This window comes from Lepisosteus oculatus, chromosome 8 (assembly GCF_040954835.1).
Source record: "Lepisosteus oculatus isolate fLepOcu1 chromosome 8, fLepOcu1.hap2, whole genome shotgun sequence".
Taxonomy (NCBI): domain Eukaryota; kingdom Metazoa; phylum Chordata; class Actinopteri; order Semionotiformes; family Lepisosteidae; genus Lepisosteus; species Lepisosteus oculatus.
The window spans coordinates 17,031,754-17,050,579 of NC_090703.1; the positions used below are offsets into that span (position 1 = coordinate 17,031,754).

At 37.7% G+C, this 18,826-nt stretch overlaps 2 protein-coding genes across 2 annotated transcripts in view; one reads left to right on the forward strand and one right to left on the reverse strand.

Moving 5' to 3' along the window:
• rmdn3 (regulator of microtubule dynamics 3) overlaps positions 1-6,781 on the reverse strand; it is a 59,731-nt gene extending 52,950 nt beyond the window's left edge. The window contains exons 1-4 of the mRNA XM_069193308.1: positions 6,018-6,781; positions 4,375-4,552; positions 3,320-3,466; positions 1,207-1,468 (exon numbers count right to left, since the gene is read on the reverse strand). Coding sequence (XP_069049409.1) covers positions 1,207-1,468; positions 3,320-3,466; positions 4,375-4,552; positions 6,018-6,222 — 792 coding nt within the window. The 5' untranslated portion in view covers positions 6,223-6,781. The remainder of the gene's footprint in view (positions 1-1,206; positions 1,469-3,319; positions 3,467-4,374; positions 4,553-6,017) is intronic.
• Positions 6,782-10,194: 3,413 nt separating this feature from the next.
• gchfr (GTP cyclohydrolase I feedback regulator) lies at positions 10,195-16,290 on the forward strand. The gene is made up of 3 exons (XM_006632528.3): positions 10,195-10,367; positions 11,600-11,694; positions 14,873-16,290. The coding sequence occupies exons 1-3, from the start codon at positions 10,332-10,334 to the stop codon at positions 15,000-15,002; spliced, it is 261 nt and encodes an 86-aa protein (XP_006632591.1). The 5' UTR covers positions 10,195-10,331; the 3' UTR covers positions 15,003-16,290.
• Positions 16,291-18,826: the final 2,536 nt, after the last annotated feature.

Consider the following 18,826-nt stretch of genomic DNA (forward strand, 5'->3'; position numbering starts at 1 on the left):
AACAAGAATCTTCTATTATGTTAAAACATGCCTTTTCTTGGGGGTACAGACAACAACATGTTTTTTTTTATTACTCAACGGGTGTTAAACTGATACATTATCTGTAACTTACAGTCATTCCATTATTTCTCAATCAATACTATCAACATTGTCTTGTTAGATAAGAACAGCATTCTAAAGACGACTGGACTAGCCCAGAACAAACCCTTAACCCAAACCCAAACCCAAACATCTGTGGAGTGAAACTGTGTGAATGGTTGACCAGGGTTCAGTGTACCCAGTAGCTAGGGACCAGCTACATCAGGCAGGGTACAGCAACTACATTTAATCTTCATAGTTTATCAAATGTAACTTTAAAGCAGCTTTTGTGAAATCATGCTCCATGACGTGCTGCACACAAAAAACATGTAAATAGGATACAAATGAATTAGTCCTTTTTATGCATAAAAAATATAATTATATAAAATATAATATAAAAAAAAATAATTAGGAAACTTATGGCTGTCATGTCTACCACTGGAGGACAAAATAACCCATAGTCTGATTCTAGAGCAGTAACAGTACTTGAACACATTATAGCAATTTCTAACAGCTGCATTCGTGTAACTATGCTAATAACGTATTTTAAATGATCTGCCAACAGAAAATCTGATGTTTGCATTTGAAGCTAGTATGTATCATGACTTACAGCCTGTATCATTTCCACAAAGGTACATATGGCACCTTTTCAAATGTATTGTGTGCTTTGTTTTTGGAATTGTGCATTTTATTTCTAGTCCCAGCATTGCTGCTGCCCAGCACAGGGAGCTCTGCGATCAATTCAGGACCTGAGGTCCTTTCTGCATGGAGTTTGTATGTTCTCCCCGTGTTCATGTGGGTTTCCTCTGGTTACTCCGGTTTCCTCCCACAGTCCAAAGACATGCTGGTAGGTTATTTGGCTTCTGGGAAAACTGGACTTCATGTGAGTATGTCTGTATTTGCATCTGTGTGTGCCCTGTGGTTGACTGGTGTCCATCTTAGGCTCTGGCTCCCCCGCGAGCCTCTACTGGATAAAGTGGATAGAAAATGGATGTATGAACTGATGTCTAGTACTTAAAGCAGTTGTTTTAAATATGCCAGGAGTCAGTTTATCTTCATGGCCAAAACTCAATTCACTTCTGTACATTTCTTGCTGTTATACCTGTTGTCACTCTAGTTTGCACCTACCAGGGGCTTGTTTGTGAGCAGCAGGTGAAAACCTTCAGCCTTCTCCTCCTTGGCTCCAGAGTGCAGCCTGTCACTCTGCGCCAGCAGGAGGGATAGCTCATCACTGGGCAGTTCGAAGTCAAGCTGGGAGGAAGGCTCATCGTCATCCAGGCAGAGCGAGTCTCGTCGAAGCGTCCTCACCGTTGCGCAACTCTCATCTTCCTCATCCGTGTCCTTGTCCGTTTCTCCATTGTAATCGGACTCGGCGTTAGCAGTCGTGTACCTGAGAAGTCAAGAAAAGAGAAACCTTTACTGTTCATGAAAACATTTTGAATATGTGAATGATAACAGAGCCCTGGGATGGACTGCTGCTTGCCAGGATAGGCTCCAGCTCCTCCACGACCCCAAATTGGATAAGGTGGATAAGATTTCCTTACTTAATTTTGGCATGAATGCAGGACTTAGATTACAGTACATTACATTACCACAAGAAAGATATTTTTTTTTGTTGTCATCATTTTAGCAAAATATTTCCAAGCACCAATTAAATTGACAAATGTATCTAACTTTATCAACATTTGTCTAAAGTATAAAAATAAATGACCTGACAAGACATGAGCCAGAAAGCAAAAAAATTAAAAAAGAAAGTTTGGGATTGTAAAGGTTATCATGCACACCTTTGGGTGGTTGTGCTTCTTTGACATTTCCTAATTATAATCATCATGTCTTTGATGTGTTGAGTGATGGGAAAAAAATACTTCAAAAGAAGAAGACACCCATGTTTTCCCTTTCTGATAAAAGCGTAGTTAAAAGAATAAAAACAATGACAGGCTAAATGGCTCCTAAGTGCCCTGCAATTTTCTGAAGAGATCTCCTGATGCGGTTGGATCTGTGCCACCTTTAGCTAACTGACCTGAATTTTCTAAGGTTTTTTTTCCACCTTTGTTACAAAAAAAACATAATACAAGCGTTATATAACACCCAAAGCTTTTTTTGGCTCACATGTACTCTATTAAACAGCGCACTTCACAAAAATAGCTCCTCTGCACTGTTTCGGAAGGGGGTGACCCTGAAGCCTCACTCAAGAGGTTCCAGGGAAAATAACCACTTTCCCATCATTGTTCTGCTTCTTTTCCTCAAAGTCAGGAAGTAGGGAAGTTTTTAACACTTCTAACGTGAAGCATCCCTGATGAGGGCACGGCTAAAACATCGGATGCCGAAACAAGAAAGCCAACAAGGCCTGCGCAGGCAGGGCGCGTCCTTGTGCCAAGGATGGGCAGAGCTGCACAGCCTCCCTGCCTGCCACCCCAGTGCTTCCTCTCCACCACCGCAGGGAAGCACCCAGGTCAGTCCCAGCGGGAGCCCAGGTAAGAGTGAAAGTGCATTTGGACGCTAATAAGATGGAGCGCTGGAGCTGTAACAGGAATTCACACAGGGGCTACCGGAAGGTGGGGGCGGCTCAAGAAAGAGCTTCTGAAAGTGTGTTTTGGCAGGAGGGATTCTTAATTTGTTTTCTGCTTTCAGCTCGGTGCCCCTTCGGTTTCCTGTTTTCCTTCCTGGATCGGTACTCTTCAAATCTGCAGAGACAAATTCTTGAAAAAGAAGCTCCATGGGAACCCGTCTTTCAATCAACAGCGACTTGTCGCTTTGCCTGTTTTTTTTTTCCCCCCACTTTATCAAGGCCAACAACCTTTTCAAGTGTGCAAGAAGGAATGCAGGTCACGTGACTTATCCATGACGTTTCTACTCACAGTACTTGCAATATGGTACTTGCAATTTATGTTTGCATGAATGTGGAGGATCATTTAAAGATGGACATATCCTTCATATCTCCAACGATAAATAATTGTGATTGTCCATATGCTGCTTCCACCATAACTTGCTACCACCACTTTAACTCCGTTTTCTGCAAGATATCATCTTTCCTCAAACTTAAACTTTTAGAAAACAGCATTCTCAATCCTGAGGTGTGCACACATCTTAATCTCATTTTCGGCGCAGTTTCAATTACTGTTCGAAATGCTTTCCAAAATGATGTTTTGACTGTTCAGGGATCCACACGGGTTACCACACGAGAACTCTGAGATGCATGCAATACAGGCGATTTCAGAGACTTTTGACCTGTGAAACCTACCCTCCCTCACTTTCCCCATCGTATGCACTGGCTGGGCCTGCACTAGCTGAAAAGTAGATGGAGCTGGAGCTCATAGAGTCGGTGCGCTCCCTAGGCAGGAAGATTCTCCGTTTGCGTGCTGCCTTCTGACTCTCCTCCACACTGAATCTGCAGAACAAAGTGAAACAGAGACATAAGGAGGCTTCAAATTCTTTCACATACTGTGTTATTGATCTTCATGCATTAATCTATTGCTCTCAATACTGTGGATCACTCAATAATTTCAAAAAGGTTGCGTAATATCTGTCTTGATACAGTCTCACTTGTATGGTGTCGCAACTATTTCCAAAACCATAAACAATGTGTAAAACCCGACAGATATAATTCACAACCACATCCAGTTACAAACTGAGTCCTGCAAGTTTCTATTTTGAGCCCTACTGCTTTCGCCATTTATATTAATATGGTTCAGGCAATAGGCGATCTTTACTTTTCAACTGATTATGCCATTTAAGCACACTTAGACACCTCATAAGCAAATTTACAGACTCAAAATTGGGAAAACACCTCTCTAATTTATTGCAGTTCTCAGTTACATCTTTCAATTTAAAATGTAGTACATTCAACAAATTTAACTATCCAAGAAGAACAATATAATTTTTAAACTTATTTCAATTTGCCATATGTCATTCCTAATGAAGGGAATAATTTACAGAGTAAGCTGAGGGCATCTGCCTTTGTATTCTAGGGTTCTTTTAGTTTAATCATTTCTGCCTGATACTGACTAATAAATCCATATCCTGTTATGTTATGCCTTTTACATTTTACTGATTGCTCTCTTCTTTCTTTCACTACTATGTTTTCTATACTAATGCTGTATAAGCCTAAAATTGATCATTTTAAAAGGAGAAATTGTCTAAATTGACCTTTCTGGTTAAACACTAGGATTAAGTAAAAAAAATACATTGTGCAGGAAAGAAGACCCATTGCTCATTCCTTCATTTCTGTGCTTCTGCTTCCTCAGAAGGCATTCATGCCAGTTACCATTCCATTCATACAAGCATTTCTCTCCTCACTTCACATCCTGGACAATCTGGTCAGCGATCCCCTGCAGACCGTTCCTCAGGTCAGCCACTTCAGCCCGCAGCTCAGCCACACAGTGGAGCACTGCGTCCAGCCGGCTCCACAGCTCCCCCTGCTGTTCAGGCAACACACCCCGGTCTGGCTCCAAAGACAGTGTTCCAAGTGAAGACCCTGTACATGGGCAGATTGATTAAGATAGAGTTCAATCCAAGTTTCTGATACAGCACTATTCAACTATTCAATCAAAGTAGGCTTGACGGCAATAACTGCTAAAACTATGATCAGCCTATGACAGTTTCATGGCTTAATTAATTAATAATTAATAGTTTAATTTCTTAAACTGATGTACTTGTTCCTTCGAAAACACAGAAGCATCAATACACCACTTAAAACAGAGAAGGCAAAAAGCAAGAGAATGACTGCAAACACATATTATGTTTACAAAAACATAATAGCATGAAATTTAGCAAAAGGTATAAGGCCAGTGTGGAGAAAGAGGGAAAGAATCTGTGGGAGTCAAGGATGACATTTCACAATACTGTAAAGCCTGCCAAAATAAAGGAAACACCACTACAACGTGTTATTAGGATAGTGTGCTATCATAGGCCACCAGAACAGCTTCAATGTGCCTTGGCATAGATTCTACAAGCGTTCTGTTGTAGGGATGTGACAACATTCTTCCATTAAAAAACTTCATCATCATCTGAGGTTTTGTTGATGGTGGTAGAAAACGCTGTCTCAGACACCACTCCAGAATCTCCTATGAGTGTGCCATTGGGTTGAGACCTCCTGACTGGGATGGCCATGAGATATGGTTTAAATCGTTTCCATGCTCATCAAACCATTCAGTCACCACTCGTGCCCTGTGCAGGGGGGCACTGTCATCCTGGAAGATTCCACTCCCATCAGGATGACAATCGTGATCACTCAGAATGGCTTTGCCATGTAAGCAGTCAATGCACCATAAGAAACAAGCACTCGAGCCTATAGGCTTCACTTGGCAAGCATCACACAGGTACTTATCCGCTTGTTGAGAACAGGGCAAAGGGTGACTCATTTGACCATATGACTTTTTTCCACTGCTCAATAGACCACTACTAGTGTTCTTACACCACTTTACTTGCAAAAGTACATTTCTAGCTATAATACAAGATTTAAACACTGCAACCCAACCATGGTATCCCTCTCTCTGAGGTTGACAGACTGTACTTAATGAAACAGCCTTAGATTGACATTTGCAGGCAGCTGATTCAGAATTGTTGGTCTGTTTTGCTCATCTATCCTGAACCAATGCATGGATATCACAGGCAGGGAGTGTGCGCTTTCGTCCACAGTTGCCTCTAGGCGATGATGTCTTTCCATTAGACGGCCATGCCAACACCACTTTAGCCACTGTTCCTCGTGAAACATCAGCACGTTTCACAGTCTTTATCACTGAAGCTCCTGCCAAACATTCCCCAACAGTCACCCCTCTCTCAAAGCTACTGACCCTAAGCACGAAGTTAGGGTGTTAATTGCTTAATTAACTCAGGAACCATACCTGTCTAAAGCTGCTTTCAATATACAGAACACTCATTTGCTCAAGCGTTTCCTTTATGTTTGCAGCTAACTGAAATATATTCTGCGTGCGATTTACCTGTGATATCCAGGGCTTGTGTAGTGCTGTGAACTCCAGTCGGCCCATCCGTCCTGTGCAACGCGTGTGTTGAGTTGTTTTCCAGTCTTAGCTTTCGTACCTTCCTTTTTTTCCTCTCGTTGCATATAAAATAAATAATCAATCCAGCTCCTGCGGTAGCTCCCAAGCTCAGTACAACCAAGGTATTTGTTCCTAGTTTGCCCATTACAGAAAGAAGTCTTATATACTGTATATAATAGAAAAGTACACCAAATGGTTCTAATTCATGAGAGGTCCCAAATTAACGTTTGCTCTCCACTAGATGCAATACTAAAATATATCGGAAAACAAAAATATTAAGTTAAGAGTGTCGTTTAGGAATAACTAGAAATATATTATTTTGTAAAATAAAAGTTTTAAAATAAAAAAAAACATATGAATGAAGCCCCATGTAATTTATTTAGAAAGTGTCCGTGCTTTTATTTTCTAAACGCGCTTTAAAATATGGCAGTTTCAGTGTTTCTCCTTGAATTGCACGAATACACCACGCTTTCTCCACTCAAGCCGGTTGTCTGCGTTGTACTACACTACAGCCGCTGTCATCACGTTTACTTACACTAGAAAGCCTCTTGAAAACGTAGGACCAGAATCGCACGTTTTTCTTCGTTTTTGTCTAAGTAAAGATTATTATTTAACGTTTTATTAGCTGATATGATAATATCAGTTTCTATTTAGTATATGTGCTCACTATTTCTGTTTCGTTTTTTAGCATGCCGGGGGGAAAAAACTATAGTGTTACACCAAAACTCTTCCGTCTTGCAACCAAAAGCTATACATTTTTATACCTCGCCCCCACCGTAAGGTTAAAGTGACAGTAACCATTACGGACACAGGGTGACGAACATACAGGTCAACAAAGGTCGCAAACGAGAGATTGCCATTCAGACCGCAGCTCTCATTTGGTTGCAAGAGTAAATTAAATCATTTAAAATGTACTAATAATCCAAATCATATTATAGCAAAGCTGAATTATTTATAGTAGTAAATAGAACGTTTGAAAGGTAAAAAAAAAACAATAAAATGCTAATACTGTATGTTATACAGTACATTTTTCACGTTATGTGTTTAATTTCTTAAATTGATGTACTTGACCCGTCTGAGGAACATTATAAACCATTTTAATTTCCGAATTTATTACATAATTCAAATTGTTGTAATTTACTCTTTTAAGGAACAAGTAATAGGTTTATTACATGCTAAAAAGAGATGAGAGAAAACACAACGTTTTGGCTGTGAAGCCTTTGTGTAAGCTGCTCTCTCCTGGTGAGCATCACCCCAAAGCAATTTACAAAAAATCACAATGCTGTTACAATGGAATAGTACATACAATATCTGCTGAGAATTACTCTCCCAAGCCTTTTCAGAAATTTTATTAATTTTCTCAAAATATGTTTTTTTAAATGTATAAACATTGAAAACTGCTTACTCACTTGAGTCTAGTCATTATTCTTTTTCCACTGAGCCTTCGAAAGATACATGGAGAAGATATTTCTGTTGTATATTGACAGTTATTTTCAAAATCGAAGGATTTTTTATTGTTTATGAGCCTCAAATGACAAAGAGCTCTGAGGATATTAAAGACAGTATCTCAGTGTTGCCGTTTTCAGGGAAAAGGACATGAAGGTGATATTAATCGAAAGGCTTTTATTTTCACCTTCATATTTTCATTGTCAAAGCTTGCGCAATGCCTGTCTACTCCACTTGGCATTTTTATGAGTTTCCCTTTTCAGATCAGATCTTTTCATTTTACTGTGTGCATAATCCACATAAGTCTTCTTTGACTTAACCATTCTATTTTTAACTCAATTAAAGTATTTCAAAATTAGAACTTGTGTAAAACAAATGTGGATGGATACCCAACTGAAATATTTATTACATACCATTTATTAAATTTATTAGATTATGTATTGGTGATTCATAATTATTGTAACATCATCCCTTTTCATAGTGCAGCACATTTTTAACAGATAAAAGCAAATGTTCTCCAAATGGCGAGTAATATATTTTGATTAAAATCAGAGCATGTTATTTTTCTCTTGCCCTACAAATGAAACAACCTCAGCAAAGCAAAGCACTTCTTCCAACTTAAAACAAATACACATTGATTGATTGACTGACTGATTGATTGAGAAGAATCAGCTCTCCTATGATTAAAAGTAAAGACAGAACTCATACATATAAGATCTCTTGACATCTTTTGAGGCTTTACTGTATTTTTGTTTGAATTTTTTTATCATGGGAACATACTCATGTAAAAGAAGACATCAAGAAATATAATTACAAGTACACAACAAAGGGCATAGAAAGATAGATTATATGTGGGGAATACCCTTAAAGCACTCTCAAAACCTGAGGGATTATAGAAAAACTAAGACCACTTCTTGGAACTGAACTCTAGTCTTTCAAAACATCCATTTTTGTTGGGAATTAAAACAGACAAGTCTGCCTTTGGACAAAAATGAAGTATTACCAGAGGATTTCAGTAAAGGGACACCATAGAATCATGTTTCTCAATTAAACTGAAAAGTATTATGGGACACCAGGATTTGAGGTTATACATATTGACAGCCTTAAGTAATTACATTTTTGAAGGATAGTTCAAGTTTTCGCAGTTGAAAGACAAAATTAGAGCGCGGTAAGAAATCCTCAACATGTGCCCCTTTAGGAAAATTCACCATTGTTCTATGTCCGTGTTTGAGAATAAAACCACAGTGGATATTATGTGACTTTTCCAAACCACAGGATTAAAAGGGAAACCTGAGCCGAACACAGGAAAACCATAAGAGGTGGCAAATCATCCAACTGCCGTGCACTCAGGGAAGACCGGGTCTGATTGCAACATTTTCTGAAAATTCTTGAGATAACTCTTTCATCTGTTTTCCTGTCTGAAAAATAAACAAGCTTGTCTGAGTAGCTAAATTTCTGATGGACCCCCCTGCTATATTGATATATAGATATGTGCTGTGGAATTTTATTGCCACTTGTTTTTCTCTGTTCCAATGGTACATAAATGCTTGTGTTTGATCAATCTACAGTATATACAGTACAGCATATATATATATATTACAGAGCACTGCAAAATTATTCAGACCATTCCTATGGTATCCCATTTGGTGAAATTACAAAATGAGTCATACACGTTCTTTTCAATATAATACTGTCTTACATCCTTGAGTCTTTTTGGGTAAGTCTCTATCAACTTTTCAAAACGGCTTAGTACAATTTTTGTCCATTTGTCTTGACAGGTTTGCTCGGGTTCTCAAGTTGTTTGGGGACCACTTAATGGACAGTATTTTTCAAGTCTCTTAACAGATTCTCACTACAATTCGAACCTGGACTTTGACTGTGTCACTCGAGAACATTCACTTTCATAATCATAAGCCACTGCAAAGTAGCTTTGAGCTTGTACTTTGGATCACTCTGCTGAAAGGTCCATTTTTGTCCTAGTTTTAGGACTGAAGCAGATTTTTCCTCTAACATATACTGTACCTGTACTTTGCCCATCCATACTTTTCCTTCAATCCTAATAAGCTTTGAAGTCACTACTGAGGTTAACCTTCCCCATAGGCATGGTGGTGATGATGTGCTCTGCTGGCTTTTGACGATTTAATACACCAAAAAGTACTAATTGTGTCTTGTCTGACCACAAATCCTTTGTTCGCAGTATCACGTACCTACTGATGCAAACTACAGTGGGATCTGAGAATTTATCTTGGACGTTATTTTTTTTTTTCATTTTGACTTTTGCTCAATATGAGGAGCAGGTTATGTACAGTACGTAACAGACATTAATTTCTACTTCTAAGTGGCACGACTGCAAGCTCAAAGGCAACAAAATGTGAAGACGATGCAGGGGCTGAAGACTTTTGCAAAACACTATATTAGCCGTATAATAAATAGAAAGTATAATATATGGTGGTTTTATTATTAATATGTATTCATGCAAAAGTATTTATTGGAATTTCAGTGTGCTGGACTTAATGGAGAGTACAACTCTCTATTACACATCTAAGGACTTAGTCTGCTTGGAAGAAAAAAATGCTTTGCTTTCTTCATACAAATTTATTGCCGTTGGCACAGAAGTGTTTTTGTCGGCATATGATTGGTCCGTTGCGATGGGTGTTTCCGCATTCTGCTCTGAGCTGTCAGTGTAGGAAAGCTGTTGTGGAAGAGAGCTGCTTGCTTCATTAACCGGTTAGAGCTGCACTCGCCAAATAATCCTCAGGGGACGATTTGGAGACAACTGCGAAAGGGGGTAGAACGCCAAGTCCGAGGATGCCTTACGTGCTCATCAGCACACAGATTCGACTGGTTTGTAACATGCATCGGTTGCTCTGAGAACTAGCTTGAGTTAAGCGTCGCACCGTGATTACCATTTCAGGCTGGATAAGCCTTTGCTAACGAGACTTAAAAACGATAATGTCTTCTTCCCCGCCCCCAATGTTTGTTAGGTGCTAAGAAATGCTGGTAACTTTATCAAAACATACAACAATCCTTAAAATCCAGTGGTACCGAAAGAATCTTTAAAATGAATTCTGTGTCCTATAGACTCACCTTTGTGATATTCCGGTGTGGATGAAAAAAAATATAGTGTGGAAAGCGGAATGCACTGAGCAAATATTGCGTAAAGTGTTATAGTTTGTACTGCAAATTGTTAGACGTTTTGTAATAGAAAGGGTTTATCCAGTGTATTCTGTGTTGGATCTAAATTGAATGTGTTGTCTGTAAATCTCGTTGGGGGGGCGGGGCCGTTTTGTAAATGTAAAACAGACATTTTAAGGTTTACAAAAAAGCCCATCCTAAAAACTAGAAGCAGACGTGTTTGGTTTGCGATTCCAATACTGTAATTTACCATTGAGTTCATTCTTCCGCTTCTTGCCCGCGAATTCTCTGGAATTCACAAATAGGCGAAGTGTGTAAATGTTGATACATTATCTTGTGAAATGTTGATGGTTGCAGTTAGTTTTATTAGCGTTAAATGTTATATACTGTAGAACCGTTTTCAAACGTATTTATGTTTAGACTTCTTAAACTATTAGCATTAGATATAATATACTGTATCTATAGTATAAACTACAGTATAAAATGAGCTGTATGCATCAAAATATATTTATATTGTTGTGCGAAAATAACTAACTTGAAAAAATATTTTGAATCTTGTAAGATACTGTACAAAAACAGATGCTGTTACTTCTACTATTGATTTACACTTTGCAAAGGAGATGAATTATCTCGAGCTAGAACTCCAGGAAAAGCGTCTTTGGTCGTGAATCTGTTTATCGCGTGAAATATACAGTAGCTGAGGGATGTTACGGGAACAAATACGTCTTCAATTAAGAACTTATTCAAGTTTTAGGTTAAGTGTAGAACATATGATATATCTCATATTGTTGATGTTGTTGTTGTTGTTGTTTTCTGTTAGCCAGCAATAAAACTGCTGTCTCTCTCATATGGGTGTATAATAGTTGCATAACAAAGCAGTAGATGTAGTATTGATTTTAAAATGATATGTGTCTTTCCTGACTGTTTCTCTTGTGTTTCAGGAAACTGGTCCTACTATGGTTGGGGATGAATACTCAGACCCAACCCTTATGAATTACTTAGGAGCCAGGAAAACAACAATGTTGGGCAACAACTTGTGAGTGATATTATTTTGCTTTAAAAATGCTAAGATTACATGATTGGAGTGGTAAATACTCAGTCCATTAATCAAAACTCTGCTTATACAAATGAAATATGCTTATGACATATGCTTATGACATAGGTCTAAATCATTATAAGGATTTTGTACAAGCAATTTGACTGCAGGGCTTTAAAGACCAGAGGTATGGTAGAAATTGCCAGCTTAATTGGACTGTCAGTTCAGGAACATAACTATATGAGAGGACAAAACTGACAAATTAGTAAGAATATTAGATTATGGGTAGATTATGTAAAAACATAAAGCATTATATAGTATGAAATAAAAACATTTATATTTTGGCCTCTTTTTGGAAGATGTTTTGAAGTGAACTGAGGGAGAGTGTCTTCTGGTATTAAAAATCAGTTATGTCTGTAAAACATCAACACACCTTTCATAGAAATCCTACATAGGGTAGAGCTGATTAATTGTCCGTACTCAGCTAGATGAACAGAGAAATATACTGACCACATTCTCTTGATAAGTGCAAAATTTAATGTTAAGAAGTGGCCTCTCAAGCAGCTTATCCTATGTGTGAGAGAGGCATCAGGCTGGACATAATTATGTATTCCCTGATTGAGAAATAATGCATTTTAATTTAAATGAACATTAAAGGAGAAGTCTGATTATTAGTTTAATTCATTTAATGTAATTTCTGGCTCAAAGTAACTATTGTTTTTATTAGCAGTGTGGTGAATACAAATGTTCTGAATCTACCTTAGTATTTACTTTAACTAGTGCACTTAAATTCAAAGGTGAATACACTTTTTTACATATCATTCATGATGGGTGTATGTGTGCATATTACCTTTTTAAAAATTAGTTAACCTTTTTCACCGCCATGTTTCATCATTGTCCAATTATATATCTCAGCGATCAGTTATTATTAAAAACTTTGAAACTCAAACATAAACTGATTGCTTAACCCATCAATATGAGTGGGGTGTGGTGGGGAGAGCACATCTAATGATAAAATTGTGTAATGCCAGTAAACATTTTCTGTTATGTCTTGTTGCATAACAAAATTACACTCATCAGCCAGTGATATAAAATATTAAATCATTTTAGTGCTTTAACCATTTGAAGGTAATTATTATTTTAGTCAGTTTGTTTGTTTGTTTGTTTGTTTGTTTGTTTCAAAGACTTCTATAACACCAGATTAAGGGGAAATATTGACATCTGGTAAGTACTGTAGATGAAAAAAACAAGAAGCTTTGAAATAAAACCAGAGACACATCAGCTCCTAATTGCATTATGTAATAGTGTAACCAGCCAGCCAGAGCTGGTAAATAAAATGATTTGTGGGAACATCTGCATCTAGCATTCCTTGCATTGGTAGTCCTGTTATCATGATGTGAAGTTTTTTTCTTATTAGAAAAATATATAATAATAATAATAATAATTATAATAATTGCTTACACTTATATAGCGCTTTTCTGGACACTCCACTCAAAGCACTTTACAGGTAATGGGGACTCCCCTCCACCACCACTAATGTGCAGCATCCACCTGGATGATGCGACGGCAGCCATAGTGCGCCAGAACGCTCACCACACATCAGCTATCAGTGGGGAGGAGAGCAGAGTAATGAAGCCAATTCATAGATGGGGATTATTAGGAGGCCATGATTGGTAAGGGCCAATGGGAGATTTGGACAGAATAATAAAATGATTCTTGTTAACTGAAGTACTAGGAAAATAATTGGGAGACATTTTTTAAGCTTATATTCTAAAATTGTTTTTTTATTATGAGATGTACAGTAAGTCAAAAAATTCTGAGAACTAATCATTAGTTTGCATTTCATAGTTTTGTGTGAGTAGGTAGTATTTAATCCCTTTGTGTTTTTCTGAAAGGCCTCTTTCTTTAACAGTGTGGGCTTTGCATCATATTCCTTTGGCATTTAGTGTTATCTTTCAAAAACACCTTTCAGAATTACTGTGGAAAAGACACTAAAATCTCCAGTTTTAATCTTGGGCTAAACTACAGAGGAGTTAATATCCTGTCTGTCACAGTGTGATTGGTTTTGTCAGACTGTATGTTTTATCAGTGTCTTATCAGAAAGAACATTATACAGTTCACTTCTGTTTTCCACTGTGGTCTGTTTGTTGTCACTCTTAACACAGTAAAAAATATATATATATATCACTCTGAGGGACAATCGAATGATCTTTGAGCAGACAAAGGGAAAAAAAACCTTACTCACAAAAATAAAAGCATTACCAGATTTCGAGTCCAGCTTGCATTTTGGAAGCAAACCAGTAAAGTTGATAGGTCCCAGACTTAGGAGGTGATGTAATGTTAGATGCACTTAAAGTGGTCTTCACAAATTAATACAGGTGTCCTCCACTGAGGATATTGTATTCAGTATATGCCCATTATATAAAGGAGCTCAGATCTCTGGTACTCTGGTAGAAAATGGACAATTTATCTGAATTTATCAATTTATCTGAAACCCCAAAAAATTATCCTCAGCATATTGTAAGGCAAGGGACAGGTGCGTTGGTTTGGCAATGTCGGTTGCAGCATGATGTAGAGGTGAACTTCCTGCACACAAAGGGACCTTCAGGATCATTTCCAATCCCTAACCATTCTGATCAAATCAGTGTAGATTTAGGAATATGTGCTGACATCGCTGAAGCCAACCACAGCAACTAGCAGAACACATATTGAGTCCTGAGGAGATAAGCGACGTATAAGAAAAGTAGTTCAAGTTGGTAGCTGTGCCAGCATGCGTAGGCTGCAAAGGAACAAGTAAAGGTTTATTCCATGCTGAAAAGAGAAGAAAAGAAACACTGTGGAACCTTCTTCAGTTTTGTCCCCTGATAATAAGCAATGTAATTTAGTCTTCCTTCTAGAATGCATGAGGTTATGTTTCTTTTCTTCTCTTCACAGCAAGGAATAAATCTTTACTTGTTACTTTGCAAAATATAAAACTGCCCTGGAACAGTAGCTACAAAGCAGAAGAGCACATTAAAAAGTGAGCCTCATAGACACATGCCTTCACTTGACCTGACTGATTTCAAATGGAATGTCCCTACTGACATACAGTAGCAGCACAACATGGTACCAAGATGGTAAATATAGCTGAATGCCATTGTGCGTTGTTGCCGATTGAAATCTTTACTTTCTGCTGCAGTTCTGAATACCATGTAGACGATCCACCACGAATGGTTCTGGACAAACTGGAGAAGATCGGCTATCGTGTGGTGAGCATGACTGGAGTAGGCCAGACACTGGTGTGGTGCCTACACAAGGAGACACTGTGAGCTGTGCAGATGTTGGTGAATAATGGGTGCCCTGCCTTACCAATGGATTACCACAGACTAACTGCTGGATATTCTTGTGCTGTACATGTGATCTTACATTCTGCTGAAGCTCTGGTGATTTGTATTACACAATACATAAAAAAATAATTACTTTTTTGATACTTGCATCCAAATGATTTTTACCTCATAGATCCTAGAAGGGGGGCTAAATTATATTGTTCTTATTACCAGGGGAAACTGTTGCTGGGTGGAATTTAAAATTCGTTTTAAGGTACAAGTAGTATTTTTAATTTGTTTTGGACACATTGTGTTCACTTTAGTCAGCAGTTAATTCTTGGCACTGGATTCTCAGTGGAAAGGACTTGAAGATTCCCTCTGGAAGCCTATTAATCCTTCCTATAATGTGTATGACTAGTTCTAGAAAAAAACCAAAGGTGTATTTTTGTCTTCTTGGCTTCAGAAGGATGGGGTGGTTCACAGGCTTCAAAATTACACATTTTTTTCAAAACACATTTTGAAGGAGATCTGTGTAATAAAAGAGCCAGTTCAAATGTTAGTTTCTGTTATCATCAGTGGGAACAGCCACAGTTCCTGTGACACAGTGACATAGCCAAAGCTTGAATTACCTGTCACAAGGAATTTGAACACATTGTAAAGTTCAATGTTCACACATAAAGTTCATGACAAATTCTATGGGCCTTAGTGGCTAATGTTTGTGGCTAAGTGGAAATGTTTCACACCTATTGGATATTTCTGCAGATAGCCACTAAGGTTCTTGGTGTGAGGTCATCTCATGCCACACATCTCGGCCCCACAGTTAGAAACAAGTACGTACTGTATATATATGATGCAGATGTTTCACAGAATAACTACATTCCACTGCAGAAACATAGTTTATGTCCATTACTGTTTAAGAAATGTTGTCTGGATAATGACACTTTCCCCAGCTTGCAAAGTCTCTTCGTCATAAATAAAGACTATCAAACCTATAACTACATTTCTGTTTAGTATACACATTAAGTAGAGCACAAAATGAAATGTATTCTCTAATAATCAACAGAGCATAGTGTGAAAGTCATTCAAATATGTCTGTTTTGGACTGTTGTCTTTAACAATGATGTAATTTAAATCACATGTGTTATTCCCAGTTGTGTGCCTGTCACCATCATCTAGAAATTAAGGTTGAGTTCAATACATTCTCAATGTGATAAAGTGTGAGATTGAGATGGAGACTGTATAAAATTACATTAAATGTAAAAATGTAATAAATTAGTTTTGTCCTTTATAAGCTGTTTCTTGTTTTATACATATTATTGCTTCATCATCTTAGTACATTTAATGACAGCATTATTTTGACCATATCACAAAATAGTCTTTCTGAACACAGAAGCAAATAGTCAATATAAGCCTATTTTTTAAAATTCCAATTACAGTACATTTTAACCTGTAAAACTGCTTCAGATAGAAGGTATTTAATGTTTAGATGAAAAGGTGATAAAAGACTGCATAAATGAAAGTTTGAAAAAGCACTTTGCAGAAAATATCAGTCTTACAGAGATTTGAAGAAATGAATATGTGTCCAGGAATTGAAAAAAAAAAAACAAAGGGTACAGATAGTCAGAGGCTATTTTGCTCATTTTACTTCTTGATCAGAGGTCTCAACCAGGGGCATCTGAAAGAGCGCTAGTCTCTTTGAAAAGAATACACAACATTGGCCAAATGCAATTTAACATTTTTGTCTTGCTGATAACACAGCCTTCTATCATTTTAAAATTTCGCTTCACAAGGCAATAATGCACTGAAGAACTTCAAATAATTGAACATCAAAATTGGTCAATAGGAATACCCATACATTCACAAGGACATGGTGCAGTTGATGACCTCACACTTGCTTTGCACTGGATTTCTGAAGTGGGACACTATAGCCAATAATACTACTGTACAGAACAAGACTTGATAGGCAGATGTCTTTTGGAAAACTTTGATGTACATCCTAGGCCAAAAAATTTTTTGCAAACCTCAAACATTCAGTAACTGTAATTATGAAAATTACAATTTCTTACCAGGATATGATTTTTGAATTGAAACTAGTCTTTTCTTAAACTAAAGGGTTTATTTATTTACCATGTCAAATTTGTTTGGTGATATAATGGCGCATGCAGTAGAAATGAATAACTGTACCCAAAGTTTGCTTAGGGCAAGTAAGGGGGTAATTAGAATAATGTAATTAAATAATTGGATAACAATTCAACAAGGACAGTTTTTCAGCATTCCTGTCCTAGAAAATGCTCTGAAACATTCTGTGTTTAGTAGTTTAATACTTCAGCACAAGATATCCTGTCACAATTAAAAGAGACTTCAGAGGACGTAGACAAATTGTTGATACTCATCCATCTGGTGAGGGTTGCAAAATCATTCCTAAACATTTGAGGCTCTGTTTTAAACATTTACCATTTACACAGTATTTAAATAGAAAATATTCAAGACCATGGTGACTTTTCTAAGACAGGTCGTTCTGCCAAGATGTCCCCAAGAGCAACCTGGAAAATCATGTGGCAAAGAACCACAGGGTAATGTATGAGGATGTGCAGGCCTCTCTCACTGTAGCTGAAGCCAGTGTTCAAGCCTAAGCCTTCAGGAAAAGACTGGGCTGAAATGGTTTCATTGGAGGACAGCCAGGAAGAAACCATTGCTCTTTAAAATAAAACATTGCTGCCCATGTCAGGTTTGCCAAGGACCACCTGGATGACGAGTCAAAGGTCGAACTTTTTCACCACGTGACAAACTTTTTGTGTGGCAAAAACCAAAAACTGCTTTAAAACAGAAGAATCTCATCCCAACCGCCAAGCATGGTAGCAGGGCTATTTGGGGGCAGATTTGCTGCCTCAGGACCCAGAAGGCCTGCCATGACCCACAGAACAATAAATTTGATGTTCTATCAGTATGTTCAGGAGTGAGGCCATCCATTTTTCAACTGAAGCTGAGCAGAAAGCGAGTCATACATAAAGACAATGATCCTAAACATACTGTACAAGCAGATCCACAACAGAAAGGCTGAAGAAGAAATTTACATTTTTGATTGGCCAAGTTAAAATCCAGACATAAACCCTATTGAAATGTTATGGTAGTATGTAAAATAAACAGTTCATGCATGAAAACTCAAAAATATTACCAGCTGGAAGGACGAATGGGCCAAAATTCGTAGGTCAATGTGGAAAACTGATAAACTGTTAACAGAAAACATTTAGTTGAAGTCATTGTTGCTCAAAAAGATGCCACCAGTTTCTCAGTTCACACTTATTTACATAGGGATACTATTGGATAATTTTGTTCATTAATCCAAACATTTTGTGTTTATATACAGTATAATATCAGGTTATTTTCATATTTTATTAAGACATTTATGTCTATTAATGTTTTAGGTCTACAATATAATACTGACCAACCTGGGGGTTCACAAACATTTTCTCAGCACTGTGTGGAGAATCCATAGTTCCTGTAAGATCACAAAACCAAAATGAAATCCCAGGTCAAACAAGCGAACCTGTCGTGAGATTTGCTCTTGGCTCAAGTTAAACTAAAGGAAACTAAACTAGGGAACTAAAGGACTTCCTAGAGGACAGCAAGTTTATTGAGGAGTCCTAGTTAAGGAGCTAAAGGGATCTTTTCTTGCTGCTGGAGGATTCGGTTTATAATTTATGATGCAAATGAATCAGAGAAATGAATGTCCCTTTGGACAGAAAGTGAAACCTCTGGAGTGGCGAAGCAGTTGTAGCCAACCTCTCTGGGTGGTTACATTAGAAGAAAATTTGTAAGTGACTTTC